Source organism: Canis lupus, chromosome 4 (assembly GCF_048164855.1).
Source record: "Canis lupus baileyi chromosome 4, mCanLup2.hap1, whole genome shotgun sequence".
Taxonomy (NCBI): Eukaryota; Metazoa; Chordata; class Mammalia; order Carnivora; family Canidae; genus Canis; species Canis lupus.
Genome location: NC_132841.1, coordinates 39,968,121 through 39,995,731, shown reverse-complemented (window position 1 = coordinate 39,995,731; position 27,611 = coordinate 39,968,121). Strand labels below are relative to the sequence as shown.

General features: G+C 45.6%; 1 protein-coding gene across 4 annotated transcripts in view; it reads left to right on the top strand.

Moving 5' to 3' along the window:
• BNIP1 (BCL2 interacting protein 1) overlaps positions 1-27,611 on the top strand; it is a 49,821-nt gene that overhangs the window by 10,063 nt on the left and 12,147 nt on the right. For 2 of the 4 annotated variants that reach the window (XM_072824119.1, XM_072824122.1), the window contains one exon: positions 2,509-5,034. The exons of the other annotated variants lie outside the window; for them this stretch is intronic. In XM_072824119.1, the coding sequence (XP_072680220.1) occupies positions 2,509-2,705 (197 nt within the window). In that variant the 3' untranslated portion in view covers positions 2,706-5,034. Of the gene's footprint in view, positions 1-2,508; positions 5,035-27,611 lie in introns of those variants that run through there. 4 annotated transcript variants of the gene reach the window in all.

The following is a 27,611-nucleotide window of genomic DNA, read 5'->3' as shown; positions in this document are numbered from 1 at the left end:
CATAAGAAAACAGAAGAGAGTGTTTACTCTCTGAAATAGTTTTGGAAGATTTATAAAGGGACAAAAGTGTCATGGTACGCAGATTGTACGAACCCACCACCCAACTTCAGCAGTTGTCAGTTCATGGCCAGTCTTGTTTCAGCTCCACCCATCCTGTGCCCCCATCTGGATTTCTTTGAAACAAATCACAGACATCATCTATAAATATTTCAATATGTCTCTTTAAAAGATAAGAGACTCTTGAAACAAAAACAAACATAGCCAAACCACGATACCATTATCACCCCTAAAAAGAATCTGTAATTTTGAGCCACTTTTTTTTTTCAGTGCACTATTCAAACAGGCGGAAGCAAAAGGAGAACAGGGAGCTTGTCCCTAAGGCCAGCCCCTGTGTGTGAAACTTAACTGGGCATTTAGGCTCAAAACCAGCCAGTCACCTCCTCTACATACGTGCTGGGGGCAGAACTCAAGCCTTGGGATAGGCCTTGGAGAATGTGCAAAATAGGAGGCCACCTAGCCTTTGAGTTGAGGACTTTTCTGCTTTGATGCTGGTGACAGGATACCTCCCCCCCCACATATACATACATATCAGAAATAGATGATACAATTAAGTGGTGAGAAGGGTGCACAGATGCTGATGGCTTCTGGGGTGTTGAGGGCTGTTCTTGAGGCCCATTTTGTAGGAGAGAAAGCTGTTAAAGAAGAATGCAAAAAAAAAAAAAAAAAAGAAGAATGCAGTTGTTAACCCTTTCCTTACAGCTCTCAAATTCAGCTTGATTTAAAAGCCTACTAGGACTACAGTTTTTTTTTTTTAAAGCATATTAGGGATATGATATCTGGAATTTGCTGGAATTGGGTGGACTAGTATGGGGACAGGAGTGCCAGGGAATTGGTGGTTCTTGGGTGTGGGTGTTGGGCACAAGGCATTTCACAATACTATTCTGTCTACTTTGGTGATGCTTTAAAATTCGCTATAATAGGAAGTTTAAAAAGAAAGACCTATTATATCTTTTTGAACAGGTTCTTAGGTTTTTGGAATGGCAGTAGGCATGGAGAAAGGGCCGAGAAAGATTTTTGTTATCTGAGTGTTTATTTTTCCCCCTCATCTGTCTTTATATTATAGATGCTCTGTTTCCTCTGATAATTTCTTTTTACTTACTTACTGACTTTCAATTTTGTGAAAAGGTAATATATATTATATGGTTAAGGAAAAAACCTCCAGGCCTGCATTTTCCAGTAGAAATAAAATGCGAGCTACATACTTAACTTTAAATTTTCTAGTAGGCCCATTAAAAAAGGTAAAAAGAAACCTATGAATTTATTTAATCTATTACATACAATATATTACCTTTTCAGTATGCAATTAATATTAAAGACTATTGAGATATTTTGCCTTCGTTTTTTCATACTAAGTCTTTGAAATCATGTGTGTATTTTACACTTACAGACACCTCAGTTTGGTTTAGCCATATATTCTTGCTCAAGTGCCACGTGTGCTTAGGGGCTGTACAGCCCTGGACAGTACAAGAGAGAAATAAAAAGATAGCTCTCTCTTCAGACCTCCCCTTAATCCCTGGCCATCAGGTCTATTCCCCAGGGGCAATCACTGTTATCAGTTTCTTTTATGTCCTTTTGGGATCCTCCACAGATGTATAGCACAAAGCAAATTAAATATCGTTTATCCCCCTCTTTCTTACATAAATGGAATTTTCAATATGGGTTTTCACACCTCACTTTTCCACTTTTCCACTTAACAGCACGTTTTATTCTGTGGATGTTCTGATATTAGGCTTTGTGGGAGAATCTCGCCAGGTAGACCTATTTATTACCCAAGTGTCAGGCTCAGATACTCATACTCAGAAGTAAATTTGACTCCTTAAAGCACATGTACCTCCCCTTAGATTTCATACAGTGGCCAGAGCATAGATGTGATATCTTTAAAACTGCAACAGTATCCCAGGACTGAAGCACTGATATGTGTGAGGGCTTGTGGCAGGGCCCAGCCCAACTTGTTATGATCCCACGTAGAGCAGATCTGGCTCTCAGGTGTCCTGGCAGTGTATACCTCAGGTGGAAAATCTTGGTAACTCCTAGCTTCTGCCTTCAAAAAAACCTCATAGTGCCTGACAATAATCACCCAGGTTCATTTTGGGGCTGGTGGTTCTTCTCACCTGCCTACTTTAGAAAACTGAGATTGATTGTCAGGAAAGGAACTCTGTTCTTTTTTCCCTAGTGATGTTCATGTTGGAGAATGTGTAGTAGTGGCCCTATGACATTGTATATAAACCATATCACTCTGAGCTGGATGGGATGTAGGGAGGTGCTTTCCTTATAATATGCTTGTTCTTTGCTCCTCTGGATTATCTCTTTTTACATCTTTGCTTATGGCTGAGGGGAACTTGCTACAAATTGCAGTGTTTTTTGCTGGTAACCCAGGCAGCAGAGCAAAGTCTTTGGATTTGGTGCTCTACAGTCTCTGAGTCAGGCTCCCTCCCTCTTTTGTTCCAGCCAATTCTTCCCGGACTATCCTGGATGCAAATGAAGAGTTTAAGTCCATGTCAGGGACCATCCAGTTGGGACGGAAGCTTATCACAAAATATAATCGCCGAGAGCTGACGGACAAGCTTCTCATTTTCCTTGCCCTGGCCCTTTTCCTTGCTACGGTCCTCTATATTGTAAAAAAGCGGCTCTTTCCATTTTTGTAAGATCTGAATTTACCAGCTTTGGCCCTTTATACTCCAGAGTCAGGATCTGTCCATGCTCCTGAGCTCTCCCCCAGGCTGCCAAACTAGTGTACACCTCTGTGGCCTGCTCCAGTTGCTCGGCAGGTTGATTGCAGACGCAGCCCTCCAGCTTTCTCCAGGCAGCTGGTTGGCCTGTAAAGGGCGAATAGAACAAGAGGAGGGAGGCCTGTCATTGGGACACCTACAGGACACAGGGACTCCAGAAGCCATCATAGTGCATATGGCTGTCACAAGGGGCACACAGAGGCCAGCCTTCAGGATTTAATCCCTCTCTACTTCTGCTGTAGCCTTAATGCTAGATCTGGTGGAAGAAGAAAGTGGGGAGACGGTTAAGGAAAACTCATGTCCATTCCTTGAATAAACTTGACTATATTTAATAGAATGAAATGCATGTGGATTTATAAGGTATCCTCCTGGGAATTTGTGTCCTGTTTTTGATGTCCAGATATCTAGGACATGAACTCAGATCATTTATTTGTTCATTCAACAAAGGATTATTAAGCAACAGCCACATGCAATGTATTATAGACACTGCTGACTGTTACAAATACTTGGTAAAGCAGCTGTGGTTCCGCCCTCAGGGAACAAGAAGAACAAGATCTCATAGGCTCTAAAAAAGCAAATTACAAAAAACCCCCACTGGAGGTGGCTGACACCACATCTGAGAAAGCTCAGGAAGACATCCTTCTCATTCTATGTACAGTGATGGGCCTGGCCTGGGGATGTGCCATGTCTTGGGGACTGGCCCGTGTCTTTCTCTTTAGGTCCAGAGCTAAATATAACCATGAGAGTGAGGCTAGTGATAAGCTGAGGCCTGTCTGGGCCTGAGTTCTGTTGAGGCCTGCGGGATACTAGGGCTCAGGCTGGGAGATGTTAGTGTCTCCTTGTGCTATAGGCCTGGCTGGTCTCACACATGAAATCCCAGCCTCCCCACTATTTATAGCCCCAAAGGCCCTGGGAGGTATAATGTGGAGGCAGAGGGGAAAGCAGAAAGAACATGGAATTTGAACCTTGATTTTGAGTCTTGGCTCTACTACTAAGGGACCATGTGACCATGGGCAACTTCCTTTTGTCACTAAGCCTCAGTTTCCCCACTAGTAAAGTGGGGATGATAGTCCATATAGATATTTGTAGAGTCAACATGAGAATCAAACAAGAATGTAAAGGAAAAAGTACGGCTTCTGTGTGACTGAACAGTGGGCTTCCCAAATGGGGTCACCTCCAGGACTCTGGGCCCTGAGGTTCCCTGCAGCAAACAGGCTTCAGTGAAAGCTGGCCGGGCCATCAGTTCTGTTTAGATCTGTTTGAACAGAGGGTGTCCACAGTTAAGACTTTAGTTATGAAGTGCCAGATCGCCATGGGACCAAGTTTGTAAGATATTGGCTGCATACCTCAGACTGACTGGTTTCATGAGTAGAATATAAGTTAAAGTGTGTGTGTGTGTGTGTGTGTGTGTGTGCGCGCGCACACACATACACACTTCTATATATATGTATATATATCATCCTTAAACAATTTCTGGCCTCAGAAGGCAATGTAAAATGTGCATGCATGTGTCTTATTTATAGTCAAATTAAAGCTGAGAATAAAGCACAGATGGGAAATTCCCACTCAGATTCCAGCTGTAAGTGCAGCAGATGGATGTTATCAATTTAGGATTTTCTTGTCTTAACATTTTTCTTTACTACTTCCCACTAATTGTCAACATCCTCCTTACAATATGGGAATGTGTGGGCTTTGTACTCCTTAAAACATCTCCCTTGACTATTCTTTAACTTGCTTCCTTCTGCAAATAGGTTGAATTTGAAATGTCATCAATAGCGTTGTATCTTGCAACCCCAATCTGCCACCAGGATTCAGTCATCCCCTAGTGGGCTGACTGGGCAGAAAGCAGCCATCTCCATGTTCAACCGTGAGGGGTCAGTGTTCACACTTGCTCTATGGTCTTGCTATGTTTAGGACTCTGTTAGTCTGTATGGAATGCTCTTAAGGATTTTTTTTTTCCCAGTTACCAGACTTAAACAAACAAACATAACAAATGTACAAAGCTTACCTATATAGTCTCTGTAAGATGTTTCATAAATGATTTTAATTTTCACTGTTAACAGTAAGGCAAACTTGTATTCTACATTTTGCTTAGATGACAGTCAAGGAGTTAAAAGTATAAAGCAGCTGTCAAGACATCATTCATTCAAGTATTCACTGAGCACCTACTTTGTACCAGGCACTGTATTGGGTACAGTCCGTGGAAAAAAAAAAAAAACAAAAACGATTCTCTGTCATCCTGGAACTTACAATATGTGGGGGGAGGTGGGCAGATGATAAACAATTAACGTACTAAATAAGCCATTCATTCTGTTAGAACATAAGTGTTTTAGGGAAAAGTGAAACTGGCTAATAGAGACCCAGAATGTTGGTGTGGGGATAGGTTTGCTATATTAAATAGGATAGTCAGAGTTGGCCTCATTGAGGAGGTAAGGTCTGAGCAAAGTCTTGTTGGGGAGAAAGATACTTTAGCCATGTGGACTTCTGAGGGAGGAGGGTTCCATGCAGGGGCCAGCTAGAGCTAGTACAAAGGCCTATAGTGGGAGCATCTGTGATACTGTGATTTAGAGTCAGAAATATATATTTCTTGTCCCCGGTCCTGGCACAGAGCTCCTAAGACCTTTGGACTTTCCTGCAATGAGAGTGATAAAGGTTTTTTTTTTGTTGTTGCATTCCTGAGGCAACTTTTGGAAAGCACCAAGATTGGGGCTGGTTGCCAGTGGATCTCAGAGGAGGGGAGAGGGGCTGGAGATTGAGTTCAGTCACCAATGGCTGGTGATTGAATCAGTCATGCCTGTGTAATGAAGCCTCCCAAAAACCTCCCAAAACCCTAAATCTTCCAGGTTGGAGAGCATGTGGAGATTGAGGGAGGGTAGCACACTTGGAGAGAGCAGGGAAGTTCTGCGTCCTTTCCTCATACCTTGCCCTGACATCTCTTCCATCTGGCTGTTCCTGAGTTATATCCTTTTTTTTTTTTTTCTGAGTTATATCCTTTTGTAATAAACTGATAATATAGTAAATACAGTGTTTCCTTCATTTCTGTGAACCTCTCTAATGAATTAATTAAACCCAGGGAATAGGTGCTCATGGGACCTCCCCCATCTGTGGCCTGTTGGTCAGAAGCACCCGTGACAACCTAGACTTGTAAGGGTAGCTGAAGTGTGGGGGGGGCCACAGTTTTGTGGGACTGAGCTCTTAACCTGTGGGATCTGATGACCAAGTAGATGGTGTCAGAATTGCTAGAATTGCTTGTTGATGTCGGGAATAAACCCATACATCAGAAATGTATGCATGCACTTGAGCATGACAGATGGGGGAATAGCAAGGAAGCTAGTGTGCTAGAGCAGAGTGTGAGGAGTGGTAGAGAAGTAGCCTGGGAGATCAGACAAAATTACAAAAAGTCTTGTAGGTCATTGGAATGATTGAGCTTGTTCTTTGAGGGACATGGGAGCTATTGAGCAGAGGAGTGACTTGATATGACCTGTGTTGATAACAAAGTGAATGAGACAAGTGCAGAGCAGGGTGGCCAGTTGGGAGGACAGTGGCAGAGGTTGCGGATGATAGTGGCTTATACCTGGCTGAGCTGTAGAGACGATGAGAAGTAGTCATATTCTAGATATATTTTGAAGCTAGAACCAATAGGGATAAGGTTTCTTGAAGGAATGAATATCATTCTTTTTTTAAAAATTTTTATTTATTTATGATAGTCACACAGAGCACACAGAGAGAGAGGCAGAGACACAGGCAGAGGGAGAAGCAGGCTCCATGCACCAGGAGCCCGACGTGGAATTCGATCCCAGGTCTCCAGGATCACGCCCTGGGCCAAAGGCAGGCGTCAAACCGCTGTGCCACCCAGGGTTCCCAATGAATATCATTCTTGAAGGAGTGAGAGTTAAAACTATGAAATTCCTTTTTAAAAAATTTATTTTTGAGTAATTTGTACACCCAGAATGGGGCTTGAACTCACAACCCTGAAATCGAGTCGCACGCTCTACCATCTAGTCAGAGCCATCTAGTCTCACTGGCTCTCCAGTGAGACAGTCTGGTGCTCCAAAACTATGAAATTTTTGGCCTAAGTAACTAAAGGAGGAAGAGATCAAGAGTTGGGTTTTGGACATGTTGAGATGTCTGTTAGACCCCCTGGTCAAGATGCCAGGTATGTATGTGGTTATGTGTGAGTCTGGGGTTTGGAGAGCAGTCAGGGCTAGAAGTGCAAATTTGGAAGAGGGCACATAGATGGGATTTAAAGCCATGAAGTTGGATGAGATCACCCAGAGATCTGAGTATAGATAAAGAAGAAATAATGACAAAAAAGAGGAACCTGCAAATGAGACTGAGGAGGAATGCCCAGAGACAAGAGGAGGCACTCTTACTGGTCAGACTTCTTAGGGAGTCTGTTCTTTTAATCCCCCAAACAGGAGACTTTTTGATCTACAAGAATCTGTGTTTTTCATTGTTGTCTTCATCGTCATCATCACTGTCATCATCACCAAAAACATCTACTATTTGTCAAGTTCCCACTGTGTGTTAGATAACTGAGGACTACACAGACATGTAGTCCCCTGCCCCCCTTGCCTTTAAGGACAGCACAGAATGAAAATTGTGCCTGTGCACTGGCTGCCATAGGGGACCTGTGGAGGGAAGGAGCACCTGGGACAGGACATGGAAGAGTGTGCCTTCCCCCTTGAACCACAGCTCTGTCTTCTTTTTACTGCTCAACTTCTGTGACATGGTCTGTTTCCTCACCTCCCACTTCCCGGTACACTGCACCCTGATTTCTGCTACAGTCACTCTCCCATCAAAACAAGCACCACTGGGGGCCTCATTTACCTCCAGGCTGCTCATCTGAAGGCTGTTTGCCCCCCTACCCCTACCCCTACCTCTACCCCATCCTTAGCAGTTGTTGACCATGGTGGGCATTGATTCCTTCCAGAAACCTGCTTCTGTAAAACCATACTCTTAGTTTTCCTCTTATTCTCTGGCAAGTCTTGCTCACTCTTCTTTTTTAATCTTCAGCCTTAAGTGCTGGCTTATTAGAGCTTCTTCCCTCTTTTCTTTGTATATATTCTCTCACAGACAAGGTCATCTATATCCCCCACAGTTTAACAATCATCTAGACAATCACTGGCAATAATTCCAAAATTCTGTCTCCATTAAAGACTCTCAGGTGAGCTCCAGATCTCTATCATCTCCACCTTTTATCATCTCCATTCAGGTGTTTCTGTCTCTGAGACTCTTCAGGAGGGACCTCTCCCTCCCAGGTCTGGCTGAACTCTTTCCAGCTTTCCTGTCTTCCCAGACACACCTCTCATTTCCCCTTCCCAGCTCCCTTTTCCCTTCATCAAGCCCATCTGCTTGGATACCTCTTGCCACTAGCTCAGGAGATGAGACTTCATTCAATATGGTTCTGAAGGAAGGCAGATACATTATGCTGGTGAATTTAGGAAGCCAGAAGGTTCTGTTGGAGGCAATTTGGCAGGGTGACCCAATTTGGATATTTTTCTAAGGAAAAACGATAGTTAAAAAAAAAAAAAAAAAAAAGATAGTAAAATGTAAAGATGTAAAGTAAGCTTGCTTTTCTTAATTGACTAATGGTGGTCTTCCCTGGGGCCCTGACTGAGGGCTTGCCCAAGCTGTGTTTCTTCCCTAAACAAGAACAGAATAAAAATAGCTGGGGGCTAATCTAAGAGATACCAGCGTGGAGTCTCAGCAGTTGTCAGGAATGAAAGGCTGCAGGCTGGAGTGAGGGAGAGGTGGGGTGTTACCAACCCCCACCACTCCCACCCACCCCAGTCCCCAAGAGTAGAGCCTGAGGGCCTGAAGTATTGGTCAACTTGCATTTTCAATGGGCTACAATACACAGGGCCCCAGATCCGCCCTTCAGTGGCAGAGAGGCCTGGGTTCTAGTTGCAGTCTTCCTGGCCATATATCCCTGAGTGGGGATCACCCCTCTTGTTTTCTCATCTGGAACACAGGGACATTCAACAGCATTGACCTCTTAGGTGTGCTGGGAATTAAAAAACTCACCCAAGAGCTCACAGGTCACCCTGATGACCACTGCCTTCATTCCCAGAAGAACATGGAGTGACCTCATTCCTCTTTCTCTTTGGGGCTTTATTTTGGAGGAAATGGTGGTTAAGTAAAGATGTTGCTGGGATTGGCACGGAATCAGGCCCAAGGATAGAGTAAAGTTTCTCAAATGGCAGAAAGCTGAGTGGGGCAGAACAGGTGGTGACAAATTGGTCATCTTTCCCAAACCATCCAGGGGGAAAAGAAAAAAAGTCAATGGGAAAAATTAGCTCAATATAAAATGTTTTTTGCTATTATTAAATCTTTGCTTCCTGCCCCCCCCCCCCCCCGCCCCAGGCAGTCTGGCTCACTGGCAAAAAATGCTCCTAGATAAAATGAATCAATAAAGTAGCAAATGAGGCAGCCCGGGTGGGTCTGCGGTTTAGCACCCCCTGATCCTGGAGACCTAGAATTGAGTCCTATGTCAGGCTCCCTGCATGGAGCCTGCTTCTCCCTGTGTCTCTGCCTCTCTCTGTGTGTGTCTCTCATGAATGAATAAAATCTTTAAAAAAAAAAAAAAAAAAAAAAGTAGCAAATGAGTATGGACTGGAAAATGAGGAAATGGTGAATCAATTTTAATCTGACTGACTGGTATGAAAAACAGGAGGGGTCCTGATAGAAATGTCATAGTTTCTAAGAAAGGAGTTCTTAGTTTGCAAGAGATGGCTCTGCCATTGCATTCTCTGCCATTACCTGAACAGATTTGTGAACCAGTGGATTCAAGGACCAAGGGGCGGTGTGTTGTTAGACTCTGCAAGCTCCCAGCTGCCTTGATGAATGACCTCAATCCACTTCACCCCCAATCCATTCCAGAATTATGCTGCATAGGTGCTTCAGCTGCCCTCTGTGTTGGGCACTAAGGACAGAAGAGTAAGATTCATTCATGAATTCTACCAATAGTTTTATTACAGCTGAGGCAGTTATGACCCAGAAAGGTCCAGAAATACACACAAAGCCACACAGCTAGTAACTAGGGTTCAAACCCAGACCACTAGGCTCAAGAGTCTCTGGATTCTCCCAACAGTAGGAATAAGAGGCCAATAAAGTTCTGGGGGCAGAGGTTCCTCAATGCAGACCCCACCCAGCAACTGTAATGATCTAAAGGGGAGGGTGGAGATGGTGGAGTTGAGGGTGCAGGGTTAGCAGATCCCTGTGTGAGGATGCCTGCTGAGCTTGGTCAGCACTGGGGCTTCAGGAACTACACAGCCACAGGAGCAAAAAGAAGGAATTCACTGTCACCTAGTGGTAAGGTCTTTAGACACAGCTGGATCTAGGTGCTCTAACAGAAATGTCAGGAACTGGTCTCCTTTGATCTCTCCCGTTTCCCTCGACGTACCTTTCTTCTGAGGTGGACTCTGACCAGGTAGCAGGTTTCCCCCTTCCTCCATGGGCAACTTCAGATTTATATCCACTCAGCTTGGAGTCCCTGAAAAGCCTTTCCCCTAAGAGTTCCTGAAGATACCTCAGTGGGTCCCTGCACTAGTCCCTGTGGCCCAGGGAGCCAGGATGTCCTGATTGGTCAGGCCCTGGTCACATGCCCAGCATGGGCATTGAGTCAGCCCTGCTTGAACCAACCACAGAGTCGAGGGTGGGAGGGGGTGAACATATAACCAAAGCTAGGCTATGAAGCATCAGTCCTAGGACATTTGCTGGAATTCTGCAGAAAGAAACATTCTCTTTTGCTGGGATTGCCAAACTCCTAGGAAGGATCCCGGAACTACTATCTTCAGAGGAGCCTGTCTAGAAGAGAGCCAAGAGACAGACAGCATCCTCCTGAGATAACTTAAGTCCCAGGATCGAGCTATGCCTAAAATCAACCGTATCTCTGATCTTCCTATTTAGATCATCCCAAAATTAACGTATTTACTTTGGGTTCTGTCACTTGCAACTCAAAAGGTCCTTACTCATAGAGCCCTTATGTATTGGAGGAGAGAGAAATTAAGAGGAAGGGAACTGGCAGGCAAATCCCTGTCCCCAGAAGGCTTCCAGACAGGGGCCCTCCACATCAGTATGGCCTAAAGCATAACAGTTTTTGTCTAGAGCTTTCCCTATAAAGGCCCCTGGCCCCATTGGCCTTGTGGTTTACTTTGACCACCAGTTGTTCAGTTGACTGTGAACTGGTCTTAACCCATTGCTGGGATTAACATTGCCCCCAATGGGATTAACATTGCCCCAAAGTCTGGAATTTGGCCCTTGACGTTAAGCCTAACCCTTGGCTTATCACAGGGAATGAATGTGGGATGCCTGCTTGAATCTGACCACTGACCAAGGATAAAGAAATTGGATGTCAAAAGCTTTCCAGCTCCACTGGTGTTCCCTATTTGGGTTGCAACCTCATTACCTTCTCACAGCTTCCCTACCCTGTCACTGGCCAAGCTGGAAACTCAACGTCCTTCCCATCTCCTTTGTCTTTATTACTTCTGACTTGTCGTGAGGCCCCTACTTCCACATAAATACTTGATAATGGAGAAATTGTGACCATATTCAAAAATCCCATGAGGTTCCTACATTATAATTGCCAAATGAAAGAAAAAGGAGGTTCTTTAAATTTAGTTTTGACCACTGTAAATTTTTTGAGATGACAAAACAAAATTTTCCAAACCATCTTTTTAAAACTACTTGTGTTATAAAAGCAAAACTTCTTGGCAGTGATGACTATTAAGAATTTGAAGCACTCAGGATGCCTGGGGGGCTCAGCGGTTGAGTGCTTACCTTTGGCTCAGGGCATGATCCTGGTGTTCTGGGATCAAGTCCCACTTTGGGCTCCCCGTGGGGAGCCTGCTTCTCCCTCTGCCTGTGTCTCTGTCTCTGTCTCTGTCTCTGTGTCTCTCATGAATAAATAAATAAAATATTTTTTAAAAATCTGAAGCACTCATCATTAAAGAAGAGATTGAAGGTGGACATCACCCTACAGGCTGACATGAAAGGTACATGCATGGAAGGAAATTCTCATTCAGATTTTTGACAATATTTCATTCAAATTTCCTATTAAGTAAGTTTCCTCTTTTTTGTAATTTATTTTAAAATCGGAATTATGTAATATGAAAGTGTGAATTTTTTCCCTAAGCCCATAGAGAAAGATCTAAAACCCCCTTGTCTGCTGCAGCTTGCCATAGCAACATGGTAAAACTACTTTCTACCCTTTGGTTTTCTGATGTATCTTTAAAAAGTCTGACAACAAGGAATCCAGAAGCTTAGATCATCCTTACTGTCATCATCTTTCTAATCCAGACCCAACACCCACTTGTATCTTCTCCTCTGTACTCACCTCAGGACCCTACTGAAAGCCTGCAGCTAGTCCACTAGTAGAGTGAAAGACAAAACCAGTTTAATATCACTGTGTGCGGAATAGAGGTGTGATGCCTATCGTTTCTCTACTTTTCAAATTGGTTAGGAGAATAGCATGATTATCTCTTGAATAAAACTGACACGTAGATATTCTCTCATATGCAAATTCTTTATGGAAGAAGACCCATCTCCAAAACATATGTGAGAACAAGATGATGTCTCTTTAGAAAAGTGAGTCCACAGTGTGTTAAAACACAAAATCTGAAGTCTTTGCAGATTGTAACTCCTTGGGAGATGTTTGCCAGTTAACAGAAAAGCATAAAACCACATGTTCAGTTGAGCATTTATCCCAGAGAAATGAAAGTTTACATCCTCACAGAAACCTGTAGACAAGTGTTCAGAGTGGCTTTAATAGCCCCAAACCAGAAACAACTCAAATGTCGTCCAGTGGGTGAACAACTAATCAAATTCTAGTACATCCTTATAATAGAATACTCCTCACAATAAGAAGGTTCAAACTGTCCATATGTACAGCAACCTGGAAGGGTGTCATGGGAATGATGCTTCATGAAGAAAGCTGATCTCAAAGGTCTATGTGCCTATGAGTCCATTTATATAACATTCTCAAAATGACAAAACTAAGCAGATGGAGAACAGATTAGAGACTGCCACAGGATGGTGTGGGGGGCTGTGGCTGTGAAGGGGTAGTATAAGGGACTTCCTATGTGGGCATGGAATGGGTCTGTCTTGATTGCAGTGGTGGTTATACCAGTCTATTCATGGGATAAAATAACACAGAAACACACACACACAAATGAACATGTGAAAACTGGTGCAGAGTTCAGGCCAGTGGTCTAGTTAACCATAGTATATCCACAGCAGTCTCCTTTGATTTTAGACTACTGCTCCAAAAGATGTTGCTTACCATTGGGGGAGGCTGGGTGAAGAGTCGATGGGATCCTGTGTACTATTTTTGCAACTTTCTGAGAGTCTAATGATTTCCAAATACAAAGTTTTTAAAAACCCTAAACATTAGGGATACTGCAGATGAATATAAATCAGAAAAGAAGGCTTCTTGCTAGACTCGGGGGTTCATTTTACTTGAGCTTGACTCACTAAGTACTGTTCAGGAGCTCAAGTCCAAGTGCAGAGTGTCATGTGTCCTATGTGCTTGTGAATTTGACTTGTCTCTTCCCCTCTAGAAAAGATGAGGCTGCAGCTCATCAAGTGAAATGAGATGTGGCTTTAATTCCTAGACTCTCGGTCCTCTCCAGCCCCACAGTCATCCATTTGGTTGGGGACCAAAGGTCACTGATGGGGGAAGTGCTTCCCTCTTGTCTCACTTTTCACCCCCCTGGCAGTGGCCATGGCTCTTTTTAACAGAGTGGCCCTTCCAGGGTGTGGCCTCCTGTGGCCCCTGTCTTCCCCTCCTCACTGGGTGTGGTGCTCACTCAGGAGGCCATCCAGTGCCCCCATCACTGGCTTCAAAGGCGGCCCTTTCAAGGAAGCAGACAGCTCAGCTGTCCGTGCCCTGTGAATGGTTATGAATTGGGGCGAGAATTCTAGAGAATCACAAGCAGTTCTGGTTCCCATGCGTAGGGCCACTCAAACCACCTGGCTTTGAAGCCCCAGCTGGGGTGTCTGTGCAGCTTCCAGCAGAGCAGAGTTCAGGGAAGGAAAACAGATGGCTGAGTCATTAGTGGAGGACAGGGGACAATATCCTCAGGCCAGGAATCCAGAGCTCCGGATGGGTTTCAGCATCCTCTGGGAAGCTCTGAGCCTCTGGAGAAATAATCCAGTGATGTCGCCAGCCTCAACGGCACCTTTGGGGAGTTTGAAAAGTGTGCCCCTCTGAGGGGGTCACAGGTCCTCGGCCAGTTTAGGGAAAGCACAGATGGCCAGAGGAGAAGGCTGGAAGGCAGCCTGGGACAGGCTGTGAAGAACTTTAACTTTCATGCCAAGGGGTCTGAACCTCATTCCATGCTTGAGCAGAGAGCCAGGTTTTGTAAGTCAAGTGAGGTATACCCCAAAATCTAGACCTGAAGGAAATCTTGTTTTCTACCCAGTGGATGTAATTGACGGTGGTGGTTTTGAAACACAGCCATGGGTCCATTGACACTTCTCTTTTGGAGGCATTGTCTCCATCTATGTCCATAGGCTCCATGTCCTTCCTCTTGAAACTCTGAAGGCTTGGGACTGTTTTGATGAATGGAGTATGGTGGAGGTGATTCTATATGACTTCTAAGGTTAGGTGATGAAAGGCCGTACAGCTTCCACCTGGTTCTCCTGAACCCTTGCCCTTGGAAAGTTGAGCTGCCATGTAAGTTCAACTATCCTGAGGCCACCATGCTATGAGGATCCCAATCCACATGGAGAAGCCAGTGTAGATGCTGGCTCTCAGTTTACTTTGGGGCCAGTCTTTGGGTCATCCCAGTCCAGGCAGCAGACAAGTGAATGAAGAAGGCTCCAGGTGATTCCACCCCCTGGATATTGCAGTCTCCCCTTAGGGCTCTAGATATAATAGAGACAAGTCACTCACACCATGCGTCATCTGGATTGTTGGCCCACAGAAGAGTTAAATGATTGTTGTTTATTTTATGACACTAAATTTGGTTTGTCACACAGCAATAGATAACTGGAACATTACCAATAATCTGAGTAAGCCCCAGATCTTAACCTTAGATGCTTTCACTTGGTCAAGGCATGAAGTAAGATTGTGGGAATGGGGCCTAGTGAGTGAGTGGTGGGGCCAGCAAAAACACTGTACCTGGCAAGGAACACCCACCTGATGGCCCTGGGGTGAGGCCTTTGTGACATCTGGATTAAACCAGTAACACCTTGGTAAATGTGAACAAAGAATTGAGGCACACCCCAAACCAACTATTTGTGGTGATCTCAGAGGCCCAACTATTGGATAGGACTATAGTTTGTGATGCATAAGCCTCCTCTATTGTGTTGTGCCCATCTAGAGAAACAAGAATGTGATTGTTTCAGCCATGAGGATAGTAAAGAGCTGCCCCCGAGGCCTCACACTACCCGCCAGCTCTGTCCATCTTGGAGGAGTGGGTCCTCACCTCCCTTGCCTCTGGTTCCAGTCTCACCCACAAATGCCTCTTCATGATGGTAATACCCTTGTCCTGTCACCTCTGACCCAGACTCTTCACCACCCTGCCTTACTACCACCACCTCTGGGCCTCCAGGCCTCCACATGTGTCCCCAGGACCTAGCACAGTATCTACACATAGTAGTTGCTCATTAAGTATTTGGCACATGAGTAGATGCCTTAAAACAACATAAAATTACTGTTGTACAATTCTAGAGACTAGAAGTTTGAAATCAAAGTATTGACAGGGCTGTTGCTCCCTCTGAGAGCTTGACAGGAGAATCCTTCCTTGCTTCCTCTAGCTTCTGGTAGTTGCCAGCAATCTCTGACATCCCTTGGCTTGTAGATGCATCACTTCAATCTTGGCCTACACCACCACATGGCTGTCTGCTCCCTCTGTGTCTTCAGTCTTTCCTCTGTGCACATCTATCTCTGTGTCCAATTTGCCCTTTCAATAAAGAGAGCAGAGTCATACTGGATTTGGGCCTACTCAAATGACCCCATCTTTTTTTTTTTTTTTTTTTGTAAAGATTTTATTTATTCATGAGAGCACAGAGAGAGGCAGAGACATAGGCAGAGGGAGAAGCAGGCTCCTTGTAGGGAGCCCGATGTGGGACTCGATTCTGGAACTCTGGGATCACACCCTGGGTGGAAGGCAGATGCTCAACCGCTGAGCCACCCAGGGGTTCCTTGAATGACCCCATCTTAATTAATTACATGAGCAATGGCCCTGTTTTCAAATAAGGTCACACTCTGAGGTATAAGGTGTCAGGACTTCATGTATCTTTGTGGAGGGCAAAATTTAACTTATAACAGCTTGGATAACATAAGTCCAGCCCTGAGATAAGGATCTGCTCCCAGGATGCTGATCAAAAGCCTTCTGAGGGGCACCTGAGTGGCTCAGTCATTTGAGGGTCTGCCTTTGGCTCAGGTCTTGATCCCAGTGTCCTGGTATCTAGCCCCATGTTGTGCTCCCTGCTCAGTGAGGATCTGCTTCTCCCTCTCCCTCTGCCTCTCCCCCTGCTTGTGCTCTCTCTCACTCACTCCCTCTCAAATAAATAAATATATAAATCTTAAAAAAAAAAAAAAAAAAAAAGCTTTCTGAGCCAGCAGGATGAGGATGAGAACCCAGTCTGAGGGGTTCACCCTGTGACCAATGGAGCATCCACACAGGGTGCTGAGATACCCTAGTGTATCAGCTATACCATGAGCTTTTCATGCCTTATAAAGGTACCCCCTTTTTTTGCCTTTTAGTACATCTCTTCATAGGGCAGCACTCATTATCACATATAATTATTTTATTCACTATAAGCTTGAAGAGGGGCAGGATCCTTATGTATCTTATTAACTCTTATATCCCTAGTTCCCAGCACAATGTCTCATTAAATATTGAGTACATACATGAATGAATAAATGAATAGTGACTTGTTGGAGGGGAGAAGGGTTTCAGAAGACTCCCTTTGAACCACTGTGGAGAGACAGAGACTGAACTGAGGGAACCAAGGAGGTGGGTGCAGCCATCGGCTGCAACACAGAAAGCATTTGAAAATTGATTTGTGGAGGTTTCAACCTGAAAGCAAAATTGCTGCCTGTCCTTCCAGGAGATGAAGCACCCATATCCAGTGGTCATGGCCTCTGGGAGCCAGGATGGTGCTAGGTAGTGGTCAGCACATGCCTAGTGCCATGGACAGACCAGTAGGTGGGAAATATAGATCAGCATAAAAGCAGGCAGTGGTCTGCCCCTGGCTCCCTCCTTCTCAATGGTGTGATGATCAAATATGACCCAGTGAGGCTTGTTAACCCACCCCTTCCCAGACCTATCTTGCCCATTATACCCTTCCTTTCTGGTCTGCAGCCAAGGTGACCAGGGACAGGGATAGCAGGGCAGATGAATGTACTTAGCAAACCCTCTTGCAAGAAACAGGCATACAAATCCAAACCACAATGAGATACCACTTTACACTGGTGACAATGGCTAAAATTAACAAGACAGGAAACAACAAATGTTGGCGAGGATGTGGAGAAAGGGGAACTTTCTTACACTGTTGGTGAGAACGCAAGCTGGTGCAGCCACTCTGGAAAACAGTATGGAGGTTCCTCAAGCAGTTAAAAATAGAGCTACTGTATGACCCAGCTATTGCACTACTGGGTATTTACTTCAAAGATACAGATGAGTGAAACAACGGGACACCTGCACCCCAATGTTCACAGCAGCAATGTACACAGTAGCCAAGCTGTGGAAGGAGCTGAGATGTCCTTCAATAGATGAATGGATAATGAAGATGTGGTCTATATATACAATGGAATATTACTCAGCCATCAGAAAGGATGAATACCCACCATTTACATTGACGTGGATGAAACTGGAGGGTATTATGCTGAGTAAAATAAGTCAATCGGAGAAAGAAAATTATCATATGGTTTCACTCATATCATATAAGGAATAATGAAAGGGACCATAATGGAAGGAGGGGAAACTGAATGAAAAAAAAAAAAAATCAGAGGGGATGCCTGGGTGGCTCAGCGGTTGAGCACCTGCCTTCAGCTCAGGTCGTGATCCCAGGGTCCTGGGATCAAGTCCCACGTCGGGCTCCCTGCATGGAGCCTGCTTCTCCCTCTGCCTGTGTCTCTGCCTCTCTCTCTCTCTCTCTCTCTCTGCCTCTCATGAATAAATAAATAAAATCTTAAAAAAAAAAAAAGAAAAAGAAAAAATCAGAGAGGGAGACAAACCATGAGAGATTCCTAACTCTGGGAAACAAACTGAGGGCTGCTGGAGGGAAGGTGAGAGAGGAGGGGGTAACTGGGTGACAGGCATTAAAGAGGGCATGTGATGTGATGAGCACTTGGTGTTATATGTAACTGATGAATTATTGAAAACCACATCTGAAACTAATGATGTGTTATATGTTGGCTAATTGAATTTAAACAAAAAAAAAAAAAGAAAAGAAAAGAAAAGAAAGTCATACTAGCCAGCTGCTAGCCCATGAATAGACAGGAAACATTATAGTAGCTTTCTGTTCAGACTACAGTATCTTTCTGTTCATACAAACCCCACTCAGCAATTTCCAAACCCTTTAACTAGTCCCGTCCAGTGAGTGCTTCCATGTCCCAGTGTCCACACACAGCAGTTCTGTGAGGCAGGACATCATTACCCCAACGACGGACAAGAACCTGAAGTGCAATAGAGTGAAGTGTCCTGACCAAGGTCACACAACTGGTAAGCGACACCCAGGCTGTCTGTTTCCAAAGCCTGTCCTCTACCCACACTGCAACCCAACCTCCAGTTCGATCCACTTGGGATCATCTATGAGAAATCTCAGCTTTGGGGCCTCAGACTGAAACTACCTCAGGCCCAGTCTCCTGCTTGAGGCAGCAACCCATGGAAAGTGGGGAAGGGAACTGACATTTGTTGAGAACCTGTAATCATTCCATTTTATACTCCTAACAATGTGGTGTGGGGGGCTTTAATAGCCCCATTGAACAAACAGGGAAATAAAATCTCAGGTGGTTTCATGATGCTAGAGCTAGGTCAGTGGGTGCTAAAACCAGTGCCTTTGCTACTACCCCATGATCCTTTCCAGAAGAAGACCTCCTCACACATCCCTGTGTACTCCCCCGGACAACAGATCCTTGTCCATTCCACAAGCCCTGCTTGCCTGAGGCTGTAGGATACGGCCGGTCCTCCCTCAGGACTCGATTCTGTGGAGAGAAGAGGATAGGGACTGTAGTGCCGGGTTGGGCTGAGTGTCATTTAGGGATGGGAACAGCCCTTATGCTGGCCAAGGCCCAGCTGGAGCGAGACCGCAGGTGACCATAGCCCTCAGGAGCCTTTTTTTTTTTTTTAAAGATTTTATTCATTTATCCGTGAAAGACACACACACACACAGAGAGAGAGAGAGAGAGAGAGAGAGAGAGAGAGAGAGGCAGAGACATAGGCAGAGGGAGAAGCAGGCTCCTTACAGGGAGCCCAATGTGGGACTTGATCTCAGACCCTGGGATCCCAGCCTGAGTCTAAGGCAGATGCTCAACCGCTGAGCCACCCAGGCATCCCTCTCAGGAGCCTTTCTTACACATTCAGAATAAGGATAGTTTGCAGATAACTGATGAAGGCTGACAAGGCCCTGGGATGAGATAGCCTAAGAGATAACCCTTGAGCTCCAATGGCCTACCTTGTTCGCCAGATGTTCACCCAAGCCTGGGCAGAGGGGAGGGGAAGGGAGGAAGGGAAGAAGGAGGAGAGGGCAGGTACAGAGGCTGAATGCTTGGATTCTGAAGTCAGACCACCTGGGCTCACATTCTGGCTCTCATTGTGATGCTGCCATCACAACATTTGCCATGTCCTCTCACGCTGGCTACTTGCAATTCTTTCTGTATCAGTTGACTATGGCCACAATAATGCTGCATAACAACAACAACAAAACCACTGAGCCTTAGCAGCACTCAACAGTAAGTGTTAAATTAACTCTATGGCTCTTATGAGCCTGCTGCATCTGGCGAAGGGTAGACTGATATAGGCCAACTAGCCCCACTGTATGTTTCTCTCTCCTCTTTCAACAACCAGAAGGCCAGCCTGGGCTTGGTGTTCTCAGTGTGAAGGCAGAAGCACAGGAGGACAAGACCAACCATGCAAGTGCCCGTCCAGCCTCTGCCGCTATTTCATTTGCTAACATCCTATTGGCGATGCAAGTCATATGACCAAGTGCAACCTGAGGGTCCAGGGGTATCTGCTCTGCTCATGGGAGTAGGCGGATGAGAGCAAACATATGGAAATAATAAGCATATCCACCACATATCCCCTCCATACCATGAGTTCCAGTGGGATGCTTATTGCTTGCTGGATTTCTAGTCCCTGTCATAGGGGCTAGACACAGAATAAGTTCTCAACAGATGCTAATAACGAGAGCTAATATTTAAGAGACCTTAAATGTAAGATAAGAAGACTTACTGTGTCAGGCACTGTACTAATAGCTTTACTTCTATGTTCTGATTTAAATGTCCTATTGTGATGTAGTTCCTCATAGTCCCATTATACAGACGAGAGCACTGAAGTCCAAGGAAGCTAAGTGGCCCCAGGTCACATGGCTGTGTGAGAGTCAGAACACAGCCTAGGCAGTCTGGCATAGAGTCTGAGCTCCTATAAACCATTAAATGAGCCCAGGGGAGAGAATGCTGAGCTTAGCTGGGGCAAGTGGCAGTGGCATGATGGAGGAGGCATACTTTGCCCTAGATTTGAAGAATGAGGAAGACTTACCAGGGAGTCAGTCTGGGGAGGGCATTCCAGACACAGGGAAAGGATTATGCAAAGGTGCAGGACAGTGATAGTTTGTGGGAGAGCATATTTCTGATGCCTACAGGTGGGAGATGAGGCTGGAGAGATGAGCAGGGGTAATTAAATGGAAGAAATTGCTCATTCTCTCCTTTTTGTACTGTAACAGTTTTTCGGTGGGCATGAACATAGATACCAACTTACTTGCCTCCATGTGTTAGGCTTCTCTGCAGCTAGGTAGGAATGGCAAACTAACTGCTTTCAGATAGTGGGACAAGAGTTAAAGTTCTAAGTGAAACTTCTAGATTGTGTTCTTAAAGGAAGACAAGGGCCTCTCTCTACTATTCCCTCCTCCTCCTGACTAGAATGCAGATGGGATGGTGGAACCATCTCAGAATGGGAGGTGGTTGCTGCATATTGAGAACAAAGTGCAGACCAAGATAGAAAGAGCCCAGATTCCCAATACCATCAAATCATAAGTTGGAACAAACTTTGCACAAAAGAGAAATAAACTTCCCCTTTGTTAAGCCATTCTAGTATGGGGGTGCTTAGTTACAGCCACGTTTTAACCTAACTATCGTACCATGCAATTTCATGGTACCCTGCAGAGGAGTTTGTTCTATCCCCAGATCAGGGGTTACAAACTCAAAGGCTTATAGGCACCAGGCAAGCCATGCTCATGAGTAAGGCAGACTGGGTGCTTCTTTTCACCAAGAAATATCTTCTCTCCTGTTTGAGACACAGGATCCTCTTCACTCTTCACCTAGCTTTAATTTTTTCGAGTTTGCAAGACAAGGACATAAGAAATCCTTCTCCGGCCTTTCCAGCTAGGGCCCAGCAGAATGGCTCCCACAAAGAAGGGTGGTGAGAAGAAGGGCCGTTCTGCCATCAACGAGGTAGTACCAGAGAATACACCATCAACATTCACAAACGTATCCATGGAGTGGGTTTCAAGAAGCGTACCCCTCGGGCACTCAAAGAGATCCAGAAATTTGCCATGAAGGAGATGGGAACTCCAGATGTGCGCATTGACACCAGGCTCAACAAAGCTGTCTGGGCCAAAGGAATAAGGAATGTTCCATACCGTATCCATGTGCGGTTGTCCAGAAAAACGTAACGAGGATGAAGATTCACCAAACAAGCTCTACACACTGGTTACCTACGTACCTGTCACCACTTTCAAAAATCTACAGACTGTTAATGTGGACGAGGACAATCGCTGATTGTCAAATAAAGGTATAAAACTGAAAAAAAAAAAAAAAAAGAAAGAAATCCTTCTCCGTTCTCAACTCTGCTCTAAGAGGAACAGCTGGTACCCCTCATTGTCGGGAGACAATAGGGAGTGGTGAGGACTGTGGTGAATTGGAGGACAGATGCCTCAGTCAGGGAGAAGCTGCTGCTCAGCCTCTCCTAGGGGCCACCACGTGGGAACATGAACCCCTGTGACCAGATAACTCCATTTTTCAAGTGTAATAATCTGGATTTTTAAACTTAGCACCATCTGTGTAGTGGAGGAGCACAGAGCCTCCTGAGAAAGCAGCCAAACTCAGAGGCTTCATTCTCGTGGTAAGAGCTCAGGTCCAATGGACATTCCTGCAGCTTCTCCAAACAGTAGCATGAGGCCAGTGCACAGTAGACCACCTGGGACCAAAATGGTGTGGGATAAAGAGAAGATAGTCTGAACCAGCACCATCCTGAGCTTCGCCATTATGATAAGGAAGAACTACAGGGCATTTATTTTCCGGGCTCTTGGCATAATCTTGACAGGTGTTACGTAAATATTCATGAAAATCACATACATGGCATTCATTTAAAAAGAGAGAACCCTGTGTGGGCTAAACATTCAGTTTACAAACCTCAACTCAAGTGACTGGAAAGCATGATAGAATTTTGAATGAGGCCCTTGTGGGGAGAGATTTATGTGGAGAACCGATAGGAGAGTGAGAGAGAGGGTCAGTGTCCCAGGCTGGTCGGAGGCAATGAGCCTGATAAGATGCCGACTGTGGGCTGAGGGAGGACAGGCCAGAGCCCAAGGCCGCTGGCAGGGAGGGGAGTGGACTGGCCTCTTCCCTGGCTTGCATCTGGCCGTGCTTTGGGAGGAGCTGGCTCCATGGTGCAGGCTCAGGAAGGTTTCGGGGGGATGCTGGCCCCACAGAATTACCTCTCAGGAGCCTCATCCCTGATGCGCTGCAGCCCACCTAGAGCATCAGCAACGCAGTTTGGAAGCTACACAGGAGCTCGGAGGCGAAAGGCAGCATTTCCCACGGTGTAGTTCCCACGGTGCGAGCCTTGGGTCCCTAGGAGCGTGAAAGACTATTTTACATGGTGTACAGAAAATGTTTTGTGTTTAGTATTTTGTACTTATTTCCACGTACCTTTAGGAAACGTGACTGCCATATCAAAGCTGCAGTTTCACAGGTATTATTGTTCAGGATAAGACAACTAAAAGTAATGAGTTACTGAAAGTGAACTCAGGGAAAATGTGAATAACCACCTGAACAACAGGGTGAGTGGACTTGGGAAAGATGGTAAAAACGAGGCTTGAAGGGTACAACGGTCTTTTGCCTTTGGTTGTTTTGCGTAGACCGGATACAGGCTCAGTGTGTGTGTGCAGATTGGGTCACTTACTGCTCACAAGCCTGCCTGCTCAGTCTTTTTTATCCTCATCTGAGATAAGAAAGACCAAATGTCAAGTACTGGCCCGGACACTGACTCTGAGATCAGTGTCTGGCTGTTGGGGACAGTGTGACAAGGGGGCCATTTCTCTGCAAAAGCTCTAAAAGGCTGGGCTAGAGAGGGGGCTCCTCTGGCTCAGAGGCTGACCTTGGTCCTCCAGGGAAGAACATTCACCAAATGCTGTGTTGAGCACATACTAGGGTTGTTCTGAGGACCCTTATGGGGACAGCCAGACTTTGTTTTGCTTTTCAACATAAAGTGTGGGGTTTTCCCAGTATTTCAAGGAAATATATGATCATTCCAAAAATTCAGAAAGAAGGAAGAAAACAGACACACATAATCCCACCAGCGATGATCACTGTTAATGATAGCTAGACATTTGGTCCAGGTTCATAATCTCAGAATCTAGGGGAAAGCATCTTTTCTCTATAAGAGAAATGTCTCCCCATATGCCCTATTTTTCTGGTTCTCCATCACAGTGGCTCCCAAACATCAACAAAATTTGACAGGCCCAAAGACTTTTCTTTTTCTTCATCTAATAGAATGTTCTGGTTTCTACTCGATTTCTGGTGTTCCCACACTGTCATGCCCTGTTGTCTCTCCTCTCTTCTGGCTGTCCTAACCCCATCTGTCCATGCTGCAGTCCACAAAGCTTGACTTGACAGCTTTGGCATTGAAAACACCCGATTTTCTGGTGCCCTTTGAGGACGGCGATGCTACTAGCACAGCCCAGAACAAAATACAGAGCATTCCTGGTAAAGAGATTAGGAACATAAAAAGGAGCAAGTGTCTGGGCACGGGAGCTAATTGCTCGGGAGGCCTTGCCTGCCGCAGGCCCTGCGGCTCACCTCACACTTGACTCTGGACTGCAGGTCCCAGAGGCTGCGGATGAAAGAGCAGAGAGGATGAATTCCAGCATCTTGATTTCAGCCCACAGCTTGGACAGCTGCGTGAAGCAGGCCCCTGGCTCTGCAAAGGGAAGGCAGCCCAGCCATCTGGTTGGTGGGAGTCAAGGGCACAATTAGCTTCTTCTAAATGCTGTGCTTAAACCAGGTTCTCTGGCTTTGAAGATGATTCCTGCAGGACCAAAAAATTCACTTCCTGGAAGGGAAACACTGTCAGATTTAAAAGCCATCATTCTTCAGTGAGGCCGGGTGGCTCTCTACTTCTCTGTAAACACCGTTAAGGAGGGGCTTGGTTTCTGATCTGACAGCTCCTTGACTTTTACATTTAATGGGAACAGGGTGGCACAGGGAACAGATGGGCAGTGGGCTGTCTATGGCCCCCAGACAATTTGGTCTCGTCATGTGTGCATTTTGTTTCAATCAATGCAGCTGTGCTCTCTGTGGCCTTACTACTGTTCTTACAATCAGGGCACGCCATTCTCAGCCCTGGCACCTCACCTCCAGAGAACACCCATCCATTTGCCGTTCACTCATTCAGCAGCTACTGTGCGCCAGGCTGTGTGCACCAAACAGAGCAGTGGAGTCCAGAGGATAAAATAATGGGCTCTGGACCAAGCCAGCCTGGGTCCTGGGTTGAGTCCTGGCCCTGCCCCTTACTCTCTATGTCCTGTGCGCTAAGACTTTGGGCCTCATCTGTAGCAGGAAGATAATGATGGTGTCTATCTATGGAGTTGTTATAAGGATTAAGCGTGACATTGCAAATGAAGCCTGATGCTTGGTAATGGCTCAATGAGTCCAGATAGTGATTGCATAGTCCCCATTCTCCATGGCGCTTAGTGTAGAAGGGGCAACAATGACAAACCAATGTACTTGCATATGTGCAGAACAGACGGTAAGAAGGGGCACTAAAATAGTGGACGTGGAAACACCCATCTTAGACGAAGGCTCAGTGAAGCTGCAATGGGGAACATGTGAGGCAGCCGGAGACGTGGCCAGGCCTTGGTGCCAGGCAAAGAGTTGAGGATCACCTGTAGGGTCTTGCACAGGGAAGTGACAGCATCCAACTTCTGGATCCCTGACACCATGTGGAGATGAGACCATAGGGAAGTGTGTGCGTTTTCTATTATGATAGATTCAGTGGCTTAAAACAATACAAATTTACTATCTTAGAGTTCTGGGAGTTGGAAGTTCTAAAATCAAGGCGTCATCAGGGCTGAATACCTTCTGGACGCTCCAGGGAGAAACTATTCCTTGCTCTTCCTAGTTTCTAGAGGCTGCCTGCCTTCATCTGCTGCCGGGTGCATTCACTGCAACCTCTGCCACCATTGTCACATTTCTTTCTCTGACTCTAAACCTCCTCCTGTCTCTTATAAGGACCCTGGTGGTGACACTGGGCCCATCCAGATATTATCCAGGAGAATCTGTTCATTTTAAGACCTTTAACCTAATCAGACCTGTAAAGGGTTTGTTTTTGTTTCTGCATCTGTTTTAATTTTTTTTGTTTTTGTGTTTTGTGCCATATGAAGTAACATTTTCATGGGTTCTGGAGTTTAGGACATAAACATTATGGCCATCATTGTGGGAGACTGTTATTTTGTCTAACACAGGGAGAAAGCATGGAAAAGAGAAGACTGGCTGGGAGGCCACTGTGATCGTCCAGGTGAGAGAGAACAGTAGCCTAGACCAGGTTGGGAGTAGTGGAAGCAGAGAGAAGCAAGTGGAATTAGATTTACTGGTTGCCCTGGCAGAGGAAAAATGAGTAGTGTTCTGGCTCTGAAAGCTTTCATCCGGAATTGGCATGTTAATATCACTTCTGCTCACAAGTGCCATGGCCATGCTTAACTTTAAGGTGGTGAGAAAATGCAGTTATGTTACGTGCCCCAAGGAAGACAAATAGAGTGTGTGTGAACCACCCTTAGGACTGCTACATCTGTCGTAGAGACACTGGAGCTAAGGACCATCTAAGGCAGCATTCATCCAGCTGGCTTCTCTTGCCCCTTGAAATAAAATCCCAACTTCCTACAGTGTCTTCATATTAGTTAACTATATCCAAAATAATGCTGTGAAACAATCCTGTTCCACCAATCCAGTGACTTAAAATCATCAGGTGTTTTCTTCTTTCATTCATCTTTGGTTTGGCTGGAGCTTGGCTGAGGTTGGGTGGGCTTGGCCCAGGCTCTAGGCTAGGTCCAGGTCCACTCCAGGAGTCTCTCATCCTCCTTGAGCCCGGGGGCTGGCAGAAGCCCAAGACGGCAGGCCCCACCAAGGAAGCGGATGGCAAACCTTGGCCTCTGTCCTATCTGCTAACATCTCCTTCGCCAAAACAAGTCCCCTGGGCAAGCCCAAAGTAAGAGTCAGGGAAGTTCATGTACAGATGTAATACCATCCGGGGAGTGAAGACTTATGAAAATAAATGGAGACCAAGATGTGAAAACAAATTCTGAAAGAAAAAAAAAAAGACTAGTTTGGGACTTTGTCTTAAAGAAATGAAAAATTAGGAAAATAGATTCATCTAATAGTCAACAAAAATTGTTAGATTGGAGTTGTTTTAATTCTTACAAGAAACCAAAATGGAATCAAATGTTGATTTTGGGAAAGATGCGATTTTTCTGGCCAAGTTGGCCACATCCTTCACTTTGCGTTTGATTTCAGAGCCTGGGCCCCTGGGGGTGGTTTCCCCAGGGCCTGTCTTTCCTCTCTGGTGTGTTGTATTGTTCCTGTTTGAAGCTTCCTGTCTCAGCATTTTCCCTCTCATGTTTCTCTTCGCGGATGGTTGTTCACTCGCCTTCCCTTTCAGACCCCAGTTGTCCAGGACTGAGCTGGGATCCATGAGGCTCTCTGATGCCACTGTCCTCAACTTCTTGACCTCCTGCATCTTTTGCAAGACTTGTCATCTTATTTCACTCTTGATTTGCACGACCTCCTCAGAATGCTTGTCAGCCAACTCAAAAGATTAGCAAGATTATCAGTGGCCTTTCTGGGGACCAGGGGATGGGTCTAGGCAGGTAGGGCACTTGCATCAGGGTGAATTTGATACCTGATCTGTTTCCCTGTGCCTCGATGTAGACCTACAGGGCAGACTGTCTGTGGTTGCTGTGTCTGGGGCTTAGGGCATGGATGAGAGGGCGCGGGCTGAGGCTGGGAATGGAGAGAGGTGAGCCCTGCTGGCTTTATGTGCCTGCTTTTCCCCGAGGGAAACAGGAGCCCTGAAGAGTATAAACAGGGTGAGACCAGGTCGGATTGGACTATAGAAACCTCTTCCTCTGAGACAACCAATTGGCTTGGAGGGTGCAGGGAGGGATGTGGAGCCCCAGCCAGACTGAGGCAGGAGCTGCCCTCCCCCATGGTGGCTGGTGGCCCAGGTGACCTCATGCAGCCTCAGGTCCCTCTTTTGTATGGCTGGATCTGAAGGACAGATAGATGCCCACCGTGCACTGAGAAGGGGCTCTTGTAGAATCAGGGACTGTCAGAGTAAGAGATACAGAGAAGTTGGAGTGGGGGTGGATTATTTTGGA